The 14,574-nt window shown below is 45.0% G+C and overlaps 2 protein-coding genes across 2 annotated transcripts in view; one reads left to right on the top strand and one right to left on the bottom strand.

Moving 5' to 3' along the window:
* Positions 1-14,574, bottom strand: part of LOC310646177 (ankyrin repeat and fibronectin type-III domain-containing protein 1-like) — a gene marked incomplete at its 5' end in the record, with an annotated part of 598,148 nt that overhangs the window by 445,540 nt on the left and 138,034 nt on the right.
* The window catches only part of ABCA3 (ATP binding cassette subfamily A member 3), a 64,090-nt gene that overhangs the window by 37,810 nt on the left and 11,706 nt on the right, over positions 1-14,574 (top strand). The window contains 13 exon segments of the mRNA XM_083372731.1: positions 310-464; positions 1,378-1,533; positions 2,755-2,769; positions 2,773-2,965; positions 4,187-4,337; positions 5,265-5,363; positions 5,678-5,870; positions 7,215-7,518; positions 9,225-9,498; positions 10,057-10,261; positions 11,245-11,464; positions 11,963-12,121; positions 13,236-13,408. Coding sequence (XP_083228857.1) covers positions 310-464; positions 1,378-1,533; positions 2,755-2,769; positions 2,773-2,965; positions 4,187-4,337; positions 5,265-5,363; positions 5,678-5,870; positions 7,215-7,518; positions 9,225-9,498; positions 10,057-10,261; positions 11,245-11,464; positions 11,963-12,121; positions 13,236-13,408 — 2,297 coding nt within the window.

Here is a 14,574-nt window from a genome sequence, read left to right as displayed (position 1 = left end):
AAGAGTTTGGATGTTAGTTTAGTTTATTTATTTTTTATTTTATTTATTTTTATTCCATTTATATCCCGCCCTTCCATTTATATCCCGCCCTTTAAAGTTGCCTTTAAAGTTGGTCTATTGGAAGATGTGGGATTTAACACTTGTGGCTGATTTCTTCCATTCATTCTAACATCTCCTCCATCTCCTTGTTCTAAATTTATTGACTTATTTATAAATAATTCAGGTTTTTATAACTGCCCATTCTTACGTTGACCGGAGTTCTATTTGGCCCTCACCTGTGTCCCCTTTTTCTCCTTGGCTGGTTCCTAGGACTGTATCCTCCAACAAGCGGACAGGCATACATCAATGGCTATGAAATATCCCAAGACATGGTTCTCATCCGGAAGAGTCTGGGTCTTTGTCCTCAGCATGATGTTCTCTTTGACCACATGACAGTAGAAGAACATCTTTACTTCTACTCTGGGGTAAACTTTGAAAGTTCAGTGTTTACTTGAACGACTGTAGCCTCTGCCTTTCTGGTTGCCAAGTCCAGAGGTTGTGTGATTGCCCACTGTTCATGGTCTGTCATGATTGTTTTAGCATTGCAGAGATGGTCAGTCTGTTCTGAACTCTGATGCTACTTGTCCAAACTAGGAGAGATCATTTATTTATGTACAATTTCCCAAAGCATAAACAGGGTTCAACAGCAACCAAAGGCCCATTGGAATGATAACAGAGTTGGAAGGGACCTTGGAGGTCATCTAGTCCAACCCCCTGCTCAGGCGGGAAGCCCTATACCATTTCAGACAAATGGCTGGCCAATCTCTTCTGAAAAACTTCCAGTCTTGGAGCACCCACAACTTCTGGAGCCAACTCATTCCACTGATTAATTGTTCTCACTCTTAAGTTTCTCCTTAGTTCTAGTTTGGTTCTCTCCTTGATAAGTTTCCATCTGTTGCTTCTTGTCCTCCATTCAGGAGCTTTGGTAGAATAGGTTGATCCCCTCTTCTTGATGGCAACCCCAATAAATGAAAGAGGGACTTTATAAGTGAAAGACATTTCAGAAGAACCCACGCATATACTGGGAAAATATTTTTTCCCCAGTGGTTGTTAAATGAAGCAAATGCTGGTTTTTGTCAAAAACATTGTAAAACGCAGTCACATGACCACAGGAGACTGCAAACGGCTGAAAATGCAGGCCGGATGATGAGCATTGGTCATGCAGTCACATGAGGATTGGCGTAGGGAGAGATGGTTGGATTCCAGATCCAGGTCATAACTCCCCGTTGTAACTTTGAACAGTCCTTAAGCAACTAGTTGTAAATTGAGGACTACCTGTGTAATCATAATGCCAGGTTTGGGCCCCATACCTTTTTTCTCTTTTCTCTTCCATCTCAGCTGAAAGGATTTCCTGCTGAAAAATGCCCGGGGGAGATCACCCGTGTCCTTCACATTCTCAACTTACAAGAGAAGCGTGGGACTTTGTCAAAGGCCCTCTCCGGAGGGATGAAACGCAAGCTTTCCATTGCCATTGCGCTCATTGGGGACTCCAAGGTGAGTCTCAGCTAAGTCCCTTCCTTGTACCCTGGTTCATCTGCACAAGGGATTCTGAGAGACTTGGTTGGACTTGATGCTTTGCAGAGCGGGTGGGGACCACTTGCTTGCCTTCCCAACGGGAGAAGATGGGAGTGGAGAGGTTGAGTGTCTCCACCATCTTGAGTTGAAGCTCTTGTTTTTCCATCAAGGTCCTTCTACATTTAAAATGTAAATGAAGGATCGGGAAACCCCATTTGTTACTGATTTATGGTGCTTGCAGCCTGCCATTTTGGACAGTTGAAAGTGGTCTCCCAACAGTTTGCCCAAATCACAACCACCCCAGACAGGAGTAAAAGGGAGCCGTTACAGTGAGTTGACTCTGTGACTGAACTAGGGACTTGAACCTAAATCTTTCTCTTCCTACACTTTCTTTCTTTCTTTCTTTCTTTCTTTCTTTCTTTCTTTTTTTCTTTCTTTCTTTCTTTCTTTCTTTTCCTACCTCCTCTTTCCTTCCTTCCTTTCTTTTCTTTCTTTCTTCTTTCTTTCTTTCTTTCTTTCCTTCTTTCTTTCTTTCTTTCTTTCTTTCTTTTCCTCCCTCCTCTTTCCTTCCTTCCTTCCTTTTCTTTCTTCTTTCTTTCTTTTCTTTCTTTCTTTCTTTTCCTCCCTCCTCTTTCCTTTGTTCCTTTCTTTTTCTTTTTTCTTCTTTCTTTCTTTTGCTTCCTCTCTCCTTCCTTCCTTCCTTCCTTCCTTTCTATCTTTCTTTTCTTCCTTCCTTCCTTCCTTTCTCATTCATTCATTCATTCATTCATTTTTATTTAATAAAAGATTGTCCTCTCATCTTCATAATATCTACCACATGACCAAACTGAGAAAACAGTGCACCTTTTTAGTTCTTTTTTTAATGTTATTATTCACATTCTTGATATAATGCAGACGGTTTGGTTGGACAGCCATCTTCCAATAAGCTGACCTTAAGCAGCCAGGGATGATAGAGAGGGATGGCAAGAGAGGCTTTTCTCCCCTAGAAGGGGAATCATTGCTATACCAGACTACCTCAGATTGTGTCCACCCTTCCCTCTTCCTTCTGAGTTTGCCATTACCTCTACTACCTCTTTCCATTATTACTACCCCTGTTCTCTGCTCGAGACCCAAGAAACTGGCTTCCAGTCACCTTGGGCCCACCAGATTGCAACCAGCTCTCAAGCCAACCCCAACTTCCCTGTCCTCTGCGTTGAGCAGGTGGTGATGCTGGATTAGCCTACCTCAGGCATGGACCCCGTTTCACGACGAGCCACATGGGAGCTCCTGCAGCAGCAGCGGAGAACTCGCACCATCTTGCTCACCACCCATTTCATGGATGAGGCAGACCTGCTGGGTGACCGCATTGCCATTATGGCCAACGGGGAACTCCAGTGCTGTGGATCGTCCCTCTTTCTCAAGCACAAATATGGTAAGGAGATCGCTCTAGATCAGGGGCCTTCAAAGTTGGCCCTTTGATGACTTGTGGACTTCGACTCCCAGAATTCCTCAGCCAGGCACGCATGCCTGGCTGAGGAATTCTGGGAGTTGAAGTCCACAAGTCATCAAAGGGCCAAGTTTGAAGACCCCTGCTCAAGATTTTGAGGAGAAGACATTTATCGCACAACAGAGCTGCATTGGGTGACTTGAATAAAGAGAAACAGGAGTTCCTGTCTAGGAGTGCTGAATTACCACCAGCCTATCGAATACTTTGGGGCCAATCGCCAGCCATCAACACACCAATCAGCCAATAGGAAGGCACCATATAAATACAACTCACGGAAGAGCCCAAAGCACATATTCCAGTGGAGAAATTCCATGAAGATGGGCTCCACAATGAGTCCAAAAGCTCCAAAAAGTAAATCTCTGGTCCCGTTGACCAATCCAAATTTGATTTCACATCATTATCCCTGGACGCGTATATTTGATTTCATTTTTGCAGAACCCTTGGTATTCCCTTTCCTCTTGATTGTTTCTGGGGGAAAAACAACACTCAAGCTCAGAGAGGCACCAAGAACTCCACGGTTCAACCCCCGTCTGCAAATATTTTCTTCTGTCGATTGCATTTCTTTGCTGTGTTTCATCTGAGAAACTCAAGGTGGGCCCTCCAGGCTGTCTACCTCTGTGATTGAAGACCAATGAGAGGCCCAGAGTTTGCCCATGGTCAAAATGAATCTTGAGTTTGGGACTTTACGAATTAGGGTTCAGATTAGGAGAGCTACTATCCCTCATTAAAAATGTAAGTTCTCCTTGAGCATAGAACTCTCGGTAATTTTAAGGAAATGTCCATGTTCTTCACAACGGTATGGAAGTACTTTCCCATCACTTTCTTCCATTCCCCACCATCCAGTCAGAGCTGGAGAAGCTTCTTGGATGAGAAGTGAAAGGTCTTCAAAGAACAACGAGAAAGTCCAGTCGCCTCATGAAAAAAATAAAATAAACACCTTTGGGCTTTCTTCCAGAAAGTATTTTTGACTTCTGAGTCTAGCCGTCAACTCTGACATATTAACTACATCCAGTCCTGGTGAACTTTTTCAAGTTCAAACCGTGGTTGGCTGAGTGTAGCCAGATTAGATCTGAAGGACATGAAAGGTAGGGATAATCCCATGATCATGGGATCGAGGATCAGGCAATATCTTTCTTCCTTTCTCAGGTGCTGGGTACCACATGGTGATGGTGAAAGAGCCCTATTGCAACCTTGGAGAGATCTCCCACCTCATCTATCATTATGTCCCCAATGCCTCTCTGGAAAGCAATGCGGGGGCTGAACTGTCCTTCATCCTGCCCAATGAGAGCACACACAAGTAAGCTCGTCCTTAGTAACTATGTGGGATGCACGGGTTGGGTCCAGGTTTGGGTCCAAAGGCTCCAGGTCAATGGAAGTGATGGGAGTTGGGTCCAATCCACCTGGAGAACATGGGCTTGCAGGATGCCAGCCTTGGTTCAAAGAGAACGCCGCACCGCCAGTTTATCCCTTTGGTTTGGCTTGCGTGATTTGCCTTAACCATGGTTGTCTGATACATCAAACTCCAACGCCCTGCACCATGGCATAACCAGGCCACATTTGATCGTGGTTATCTAGGTCAAGGGCTCGTTTGACTTAACTCATTACCCTCATAATCTGCCCTGAATAGCTCAGTGGGGTGAGTTTGAGGACCCTGCTAGCCTTAAATGGAAGTTGGTCATATGTTGTGTGAACAAACACAGCCTTAGTCTTAGAACCGAGTTTCCCAAGCTTTTGAACCTGGTAGGCAGAGTTGAATAACAGAACAACAGGATAACAAAGCTGGAAGGGTCCTGGGAGGTCGTCTAGTCCAACCCCCTGTGCAAGCAGGAGACCCTATTATAGGTGCTCTCAGAATAGCTGAAAAGGATCTTAAGCCATCTGTTTGCCATGCATGCACACACAACACACACCCTCTAGCATTTCCCAATTCCTTAATTTTTTTTGACAGAGGGGACCAATTCTATACAAAATTGTCACTCCTTTTATTTTTAAGAGACCATTAGGCCTATGTTATAGATAAAGGTGGCTGCAAAGTCTATGGTTTACTTCACAGCATATCTCCTCCTATATTGATTGAAATGCTATAATTACTAAGAGACCCTTTTAAAATGAAGGTCATTAAGGCTAAGCTGAAGGGAGCTGTCCACAGGCTTCTGAAAATCAACCTGGATTTTGCTAAGAATGTAGTCTGAATTCAAATCTTCTCACTTACTTTTCCTTCCAGATTTGAGGCTCTGTTCACAGAGCTGGAGTTACGCCGGGAGGAACTGGGCATTGCCAGTTATGGAGCTTCAGTTACTACAATGGAAGAGGTCTTCCTTAGGTAACTCTTGGTTGAGTTTGCAAAGTGAGTTGGAAAAGTAGGCTTGGAAGATGAATTTGGAAGATGTGCTTGAAAGATGAGTTGAAAGGTGGACTTGGAAGATGAGCTTGGAACATGAACTTAAAAGGTGAGCTTGGAAGATGAGTTGAAAGGTGAGTTTGGAAGGTGGACTTGAAAGGTGTGCTTGGAAGATGAACTTGAAAGGTGAGCTTGGGTTGGCCTTCTCAAAAGATCACATCCCATAAGGCTTGTTATGAGAATAAAATGGGAGAAACTGGGGACTAATATTCTGAATGTGGTCTCTTTCTTGGAAGAGTTGGCAAGCTTGTAGACTCCAGCATGGATATCCAAGCCACCCAGTTGCCAGCTTTGCAGTACCAGCATGAACGGCGATCCAACGACTGGGCCATGGATGATTCCAGCAGCATGAGTGGCCTGACTAGCATGACCGACGACAGTGGGGCTCTCATCACCGAAGATTGCTCCAACATTAAGCTGAACACAGGGGTGGGTTCTGATCCCTGTTCCCATTTGGTGGAGGGTTATTTTTTTTGTCTTTTTGAATGGAGGGGGAAAACAAAGAGAATATAGGTAATTCTCGACCTATGACACGTACAACAGAATTTCTGTTGCCAAACAAGGCGATTGTTAAATGAGCCACACCCAATTTTAGGTCCCTTTTGCCACGGCAGTTAAGTCAAACTGCAGTTGTTAAATGAATCCAACTTCCACCCCGCCCCCAACTTTGCTTGTCAGAAGCCAGCCCAGAAAGGTCCCAAATGGTGATCACGTGAGCCCAGAATGAGGCAACTATTGTTAAATATGTGCCGGTTGCCAAAACACTTGAATTTTGATCTCGTTGCTGCAAGCGAAGATCAGTTGTCAGTTGCTTTTTTTTTTCAGCTCGGTTGCAAATTCGAACTGATGCTTTTAACTTAGGGACTGCCTATGTTTTCATCATGCTTCAGATTTTGAGGGGTGAATCTAGAGTATGGTTCGGTATTTGAACCAATAAAGTTGACAGATATTTTCTGCTTCCAGCGATAGAAGATAGAGGGGCTGCCTCAGTGGTGGGATTCAAATATGTAAACAACCAGTTCCGGAAGTCCATTCTGGGCCTGAGCAACAAAAAAAATAGCTACCGGTTCTGCTGAACTGGTGCAAACTGGCTGAATCCCACCACCGGTTTGTGTTCAACATAGGCCCTATTAATTTTGATACTCTTTGGAGCCCCTACTTGAAATCTGCTGTCATTTGGCAGCCTAGATTGTGGGTAGTCCTTGATTTACGCTCAACATTGAGCCCAAAATTTCTGTTGCTAAGCAAGACGGGTTGTTAAGTGCATTTTGCCTCATTTTACAACCTTCCTCACCCCAATTTGTTAAAGGAACCACCGCAGTTAGTAACACAGTTGTAATGTGCCTTCCCCGTTAACTTTACTCGTCGGAAGGTTACAAAAGGTGATCACGTGACACTGCAAGCGTCATAATTATGAACTGGTGGCCAAGCATCCAGTTTCTGATCACGTGACCATGGGGAAGCTGTAACGGCCGCAAGGGTGAAATTCAGCCCTAAGTCTCTTTTTTCAGCACCGTTGTAAACTTGGAACCGTCATTAAGGAAATGGTTGTAAATCAAGAACCACCCGTCTTCGTCGCTTTGGGGAGGAGCAAAAGAAATAAGTGCATGAATTCATTTCCTAATTTTACCTTAAATTCTTCCAGTCCCCCTTTGAAGTCTACTGTGACTTCAAGAACCCTTTTCTGGGTGATTCTAACCATCCGGAATAAAGGCTTTGCAGAAAACTCACTCTCCTGCCTATATATATCCTCTCCTCTCCTCTCTCTTCTAGTTCTACCTCTGCTGCCAGCAATTCTACGCCATGTTCATGAAGAGGGCTGTGTACAGCTGGCGCAACTGGAAGATGGTAGCAGCCCAGTTTTTGGTGCCTCTCATTTTCACTGCTTTTGCCTTGATCGCCGCCAAGACCTTCCCGGGACCACAAGACTCTCCATTGCTGAAGCTGACTTTAAATCCATACGGCCGGACCACGGTGCCTTTCTCTGTCTCCCAAGGCTCCAGTCTGGGAGAGAGGCTGGCAGCACAGTACAAGGATGTGGTCGGTGCCCAGTGCCAGGAGCCATTGGAGGTGGTAGGTCAGTGACAATCGGAACCTGCCTTGCTCTCCTAAGATGTCAGCCTTTCCAGGTAGACCAGACAGAAAACACAATCCGATGAGCTAATTGTACTCTATTGTAAGGCTTCATTAAAAGAGAAAAGGGGGGGGGGGCGTGGGTGGCCTAGCAGTTAGGATGCTGGGCCTGTCGTTCAGAAGGTTGGCAATTTGAGACCCAAGTGTCACAGGCGAGATCCCGTTACTTGCCCCAGCTCCTGTCAAGCTAGCAGTTTGTAAACATGCAAGTGCAAGTAGATCAGGGGTGTTAAACTGCCGGCCCGTGGGCCGGACGGGTCACACAGAAGCCGCGCCCACCCCATTGCCGGCAATGGCAAAACAGTCTCGATTTGTCACGCGACGTCACGTGACGTCGCGAGTTTGACCTGTCTGAAGTAGATAAACAGGTACCACTTCAGTGGGAAGGTTACAGCGTTCCTTGCGCCTTGGCATATAGTCATGTTGGCCATATCATCCCAGAAGCATCTTCAGTCAACACTGGCTTCCCCAGCTAAGAAATGGAAGATGGGCATCACCCCTTAGAGATGGGAACAACTGGACACCTTTACCTTTATCTTTACATTAAAAGAATCTTAGAAGTCTAAAAGGACAAATCTGCTATCACTTTCTTTACAGACTGAGACTCTAGGACAGGGGTAGTCAACCCTGGCTCTTTTATGACTCGTGGACTTCAACTCCCAGAATTCCTGAGCTTGGAAACCTCTCCCTTTCCCCTCAGCATGGCTGGCTCAGGAATTCTGGGAGTTGAAGTCCACGAGTCATAAAAGAGCCAAGGTTGCCTACCCCTGGCCTAGGCCTAGGCCGCTTTATGACTTGTGGACTTCAACTCCCAGAATTCCTGAGCCAGCCACGCTGAGGGGAAAGGGAGAAGTTTCCAAGCTGAGCCATGCCAGCTCAGGAATTCTGGGAGTTGAAGTCCACGAGTCATAAAAGAGCCAAGGTTGCCTACCCCTGTTCTAGGAAGCTACTTTTTCACCCATTATATAGCTGTGGGCTAAGCCCTCTTTTATGTGGTCATTCCTTTCTTTGTCCTGTTTGTCCAAGTCTTTCTCACATGTCATTACGTAAACCTACATCGTTGCTTGACTACAGTCAACCCCACAAGGTAGACCAGGAAATCTGCTCCAGCGGAAGGCTAAAACCACTTTTATTGTGATTGACTAGAATAAGCAAGTCAGATGGTTGCTGGATCTTGTCCCCTTTGTATGCTCCAGTAAAATAGAGAAGTGTCTGCTTGAGCCACTTCTGGATGTTATCTCTTGGTTCTGGGCTTTGAAAAACGCTTCAGCCCCTTTGGGTCTAGACCAGGAGCGTCCATCCTTGGTGGACACTTTTAAGACCTGTGGATGGGTGATACAATGGTTTGCAAAGATCACAACCTAATTTATAGGTTGTAAATTACTTTTTTTTCTGAATCTGCTGTAATCTTGAGTGGATGGACCAATTGTAAGACAGGAATTCCCTGTCATCTTCACGGTTAGACATTCCTGAAAAATCACTCTACAAAAGGCTTCTGGCCTTCACAGTTACAGCTTATGGCCCTGGCGGTTAGAACCAGGTGTGTCCCACATCTCCAATTAGGTAGTGCTAATGCCTGAAGCAGGATGCTGGTCAGCGAGGAGGGCCCTCTTGAGGATGTCTCACTTTATGAAATGGATGCCCTTGCAGGAAACCTGGAGGAATACCTGATTTCTCGAGCATCCGAAGAAGCCGGAGCCTTTAATGAGTACCACATAGCAGCAGCTTCTTTCCAAGAGACCTCGAAAGAGATGGAAGTAACGGCTCTTTTCAACAACCAAGCCTTTCATTCTCCCGCCGCCGCATTGCTACTGGTGGACAATGCCTTGCTGAGGCTAATAGCTGGACCAAACGCCTCCATCACAGTCGCCAACTATCCGCAACCTCGCAACATGACCGAGACAGCAAAAAACCAGCTCATGGAGTGAGTCCAAACTTTCTTTGTTTTTAATCTTGCTTGCTTTTTAATCTTGCTTGCTTTTTCTTCGTCTTCATCATCATCATCATCAAGTTGGAAGAGACCTTAGAGGTCATCTAATCCAACCACCTGCTCAGGCAGGAAATCCTATACCATTTCAGACAAATGGCTGTCCAGTCTCTTCTTAAAAACTTCCAATGTTGGAGCATTCAAAGCTTCTGGAGGCAAGGAGTTCTACTGGTTAATTGTTCTAACTGTCAGGAAATTCCTCCTTAGTTCTAGTTTGCTTCTCTCCTTGGCTAGTTTCCACCCGTTGCTTCTTGTCCTGCCTTCAGGTGCTTTGCAAAATAGCTTGACTCCCTCTTCTCAAGATGGTGTAGGTACGTCCATTCCTTCATTTAGCAAACAAGTCCCATTTCAAGTGTCGGTATCAACCAAGCTATCCCCGATTCCCGCCCAGTTCAATTGTAGTTCCAGCAGAACTCTGGGTAAATTGCTTTCTGGATCCGACTTTTAATCACAGTTTTTTCCAGCTGATTGTGCTATCTTTGTCCTATCCGGCAGAAGCCAGACCGGTTTTGCGATTGCCATAAACTTGCTCTATGGAATGGCCTCCTTGTCCAGCACTTTTGCCCTCCTTCTGGTGAGCGAGAGGGCCATCAAAGCCAAACACGTGCAGTTTGTCAGCGGTGTTTACATGGTGAACTTCTGGCTCTCCGCGCTTCTGTGGGACCTCGTCAACTTCCTTACACCCTGCACCCTCATCCTGGTGAGTCCTTTTCCTGGATAGCTCGCATCATGCAGGGATCCTTATTTGATTCCAAAAAAAAGCTTCACTGAATTGCATTGAGGAGAAGATCCAGCTAAAAGGGTCCATCAGCAGACCCATCAATCTTCTGTTGAGGGAGGGAGACATTTTTGAATGGGAATGCTCATGTTAAGGAACAACATGGAAATGCAGGATTCTGATATGCATACACCTGTTAGAATGGCATTAATACCTGGTTATTTGAGCAGTAGTTGGACAATAGTGGAGATCAGAATGAAGGATTTATAGTTAGAAGTTGGCGAGTCTCTGGGCAAAGAGATCATAGAAGGTATTACTCATTGCTGGCATCTGTTACCTGCTCTTCTGGATCTCAGATATGACAATCTAGTAGAGTTGGCCCTTAGTATCTTCCTAGATTCCAAGGTGGCTTTTCTAGCCTGTTCGCTTTCCAGTATTAAGTACATCCAGAATTCACAGCTATATTCGTAGTAATGGAGAATTCTGGCCATTGTAATTACTTTATTGGCTAGTCCAAATGAAATGGAAGTCCAGAATCTGTTTATGAGTTTCATTGAGCAGTTGGGTAGATGGTTACTTTTCCTATCCAGGTTCCTAATTTGGGGAGGGGCGGAGGAAGGTAGTAAACATTTGAACCCTGTTCCCTTTAGCGACCAGAGGACAAGTGATAGGTTAGGCCTCTAGACAGCAGTTGTCAGTCAAAATTCTGAATTCTTCTGGGTCTTAAATTGTAATGACTATTTCTGTTGGTATTCTGTTCATATTTATGTAGTGTATATCAGAGGTGGTGACCCTTTGAGAGCTGTGGGCAACGAAATTTCATTTTAATGTATGCCGATTAGTGTACATTAAAAGTGACAATAAAGTTATTATTCTACTCTACTCTACCCTACTCTACCCTACTCTCCTCTCCTCTCCTCTCCTCTATTCTACTCTCCTCTCCTCTATTTTATTCTATTCTACAGGTGATCTTCCAAGCCTTTGACATCAAAGCATTCACCGAGGACAACCATCTTGTGGATATCATGCAGATATTTCTTCTGTATGGCTGGGCCATTATCCCCCTCATGTACTTGCTCAGCTTCTTCTTTTCGGTAGCAGCCACAGCCTACACCCGCCTCACCATCTTCAACATCTTCTCCGGCACAGCCACATTCTTGGCAGTCGTCATCATGAGCATTCCTGGTAAGGAGTTTGGACTTTGTCACCTTGGCTTCAAATGTTTTAATGCAGGGGTCTCCAACCTTGTCATAAAGTGGCAAGGTTGGGGACCCCTGTTTTAATGGCTTTAAGCCAGGGGTGTCAAACTCAATTTCATTGAGGGCCGCATCAGCATTGCAGTTGCCCTCAAGGGGCCGGGTGGGTGTGGCCTGGGTGGGCGTGGCTAGAGTGCGTATGGCCTACTAGGTGGGCGTGGCCAGCTCTACATCGTTGGCATCAAGGGTGCCTATGGGGACCTGGGCAGGAGTGGGACAGATCTGAGGGTCTCTAGCAGGAGGAGGGTCTCTGGGCCAGGGCCAAGGCAGTGGGGGCCGTTCCCTCACTGTTTCCAAGATGGCTTCACGGGCCGCATGAAACCACTTCACGGGCCGGATCCGCGCCCCCCCCCCAGGCCTTGTGTTTGACATGTCTGCTTTAAGCCACCAAGGTTAACTTTTTCTTCCCTCATTTCTTCTCTTTCAGAGCTTGGCATGGTGGATCTGTCTAACACACTAGATAAAGTCTTCCTAATCCTGCCCAACTACTGCTTGGGACAAAGTATCAGCAAGTTCTACCAGAATTATGAGTTCATTCAGTTCTGCACTTCTTCTTTTGAATCCCTGGTCATCTGTAAAGTGTTTAGTGAGTACACAGTATCATCTTAGATTTGGCTTGCTGGGCAGTTTTGAATTTAACAAGAGACTGCTCTTGGGCATGGCAGCTGCACGTTTGAGTGGATCTTAGAATTCAGACTGATGAGGGAACCAGGTTTTATCCCAAGCACGCTCATGTTTTTCTAGGTCAGGGGTCTTCAAACTTGGCCCTTTTATGACTTGTGGACTTCAACTCCCAGAATTCCTCAGCCAGGCATGCGTGCCTGGCTGAGGAATTCTGGGAGCTGAAGTCCACAAGTCATAAAAGGGCCAGGTTTGAAGAGACCTGTTCTAGATTCTCAGATCTAGAGGCACCAAGTAGATGTAGATGCAATGTATAGACACCCTCTGAATGTATTGATGTGTTATGAAGCAACTGAAGAGAGATGAACCTTTAGCTTCGTTACAAAGTTCCCAGCATCCCAACAGACCATTATATCAGACTGTCTGATGTACTATATTTCTTAAGAGAGGTATTATGAGTTAATTAAGTGATATTGATAGATTCAGCTTCTGGTGAAGGTATGGATAAATGTTCACCATCCTAACTTTATTTAGTAATCATTCCAATATTAATCTCACCCATGGACCTTATCTATTATCCTTCCTTTCTTCTATTCCCTCAACTTTTGCTAGTTCCTCGTCCATTCCCATCACCAAAGGACGTAAATGTCTACTTGCTAATTGTCCACTCAAGGAATCAGTCAACCTTTGTCCTTACTGACTCACCCATTCTTTGCCAGCTCATGGTTCTATCAGTAACCAACTTGAGATCCATAATTCAGATACATCTATCTTAATTCCCTCATTCTTTTCTCAACTGTCCAGCTTTCGCAGCCCTGAATTGTCCTGCAAGAGATCATTGCTTCAGTTCTTCTGATCTTGATTGCAATAGAAAGGACTAACCTTCATACAATAGGCAAAGTCCATATATGTTCCTTCTCCAAAACCCATCTCAACCCCATAACTCTTTCTGCCTAATTGCGCCATGCCCTTGACTCTCCAATAGAGGTTTGGTGGAGACTTCAACCACCAGATGGTTGCTCTCTCCTGAAACCATCTTTTTCTTTCTCCTTTCTTGGCTTTCTCCTTTCTTATTCCAGATATCACCTACCAGACCAACTACTTTGCTTGGGAAAGCCCAGGCATTGGAAAATACTTGACAGCTATGGCAGCCCAAGGACTCTCCTTCCTTCTCCTGCTCTTTCTCATTGAGACTAATCTCCTCTGGAGAATGAGGACCATTGTCTGCGACATACGACGGAGGCGGAAATGGGTGAGGCTTTTGCACAAAGGAATCCCTTTCTCGGCCGAGTCCTTTGGAGTTTCTCAATATTGGATCTAAGTAGACTTCCCACCCAAATTCTGCATAATGTATTGGGTGGAGGGGGAAGGTGACTTCAGCTGATGCAACAATACGCCCAGAAGGGTGTGAGTAACACCCTGTGAATTTTCAGAACTTGGGAAAGTCGCTGGCCAGTTCTTAGGAGCTGCAACTATCTAAGAAAAGGGGAAAAAAGGACTAGGAGTGACATGATAGCAGCGTTCCAATATTTGTGGGGCTGCCACAAAGAGGAGGGGGTCAACCTATCCTCCAAAGTACCCGAGGTCAGGATAAGAAGCACTAGATGGAAACTAATCAAGGAGAGAAGCAATCTAGAAATAAGGAGAAATTTCCTGACAATGAGAACAATTCATCAGTGGAACGGCTTGCCTTCAGACGTTGTGGGTGATCCTTCACTGGAGGTTTTGAAGAAGAGATTGGACAACCATTTGTCTGAAATGGTATAGCATTTCCTGCTTGAGCAGGGGGTTGGACTAGAAGACCTCCAAGGTCCCTTCCCAACTGTGAAACCTTTAGTGTAGACCTCAAAACACCCCACCAACAGCTGCTACCTCAGTATAATTTATTATTTGCATTTATATACCGCCCTTTCCCTGAGGACTCAGGGCGGTTGTATAATGTTTATACAATGGTGAAGAGGCATTAAAGCTCGTAGTATAATCATATTAAGTATGCCTAACTTATTTGATTTAATCTATCCTTTGGGACATAGGTAAGTATTTTATAAATCTTCTTTCTACTACGACCAGAACCCAAAGGAGTTAATCAAAATTGGAAAAACCTAAATTAACATTAATCACAAATCAAAACCAATAGGTTGGGCAGAAAGATTCATCAGTTTGAATCTACTGAAGGTCTAGAAGAGGGGTCTTCAAACTTGGCCCTTTGATGACTTGTGGACTTCAGCTCCCATAATTCCTCAGCCAGACATGCTGGCTGAGGAATTCTGGGAGTTGAAGTCCACAAGTCACAAAAGGGCCAAGTTTGAAGACCCCTGGATTAGAATCTCTTGCAAGTAAAGAAAGGGATCATCCATATAAACACACCATCCAACCGACTACAGCAGGGGTCTTCAAACTCAGCCCTTTTATGACTCA

This window comes from Vipera ursinii (genome assembly GCF_947247035.1).
Source record: "Vipera ursinii genome assembly, chromosome: 13".
Classification (NCBI taxonomy): Eukaryota; Metazoa; Chordata; class Lepidosauria; order Squamata; family Viperidae; genus Vipera; species Vipera ursinii.
This window is presented reverse-complemented; position numbering and strand designations above follow the sequence as displayed.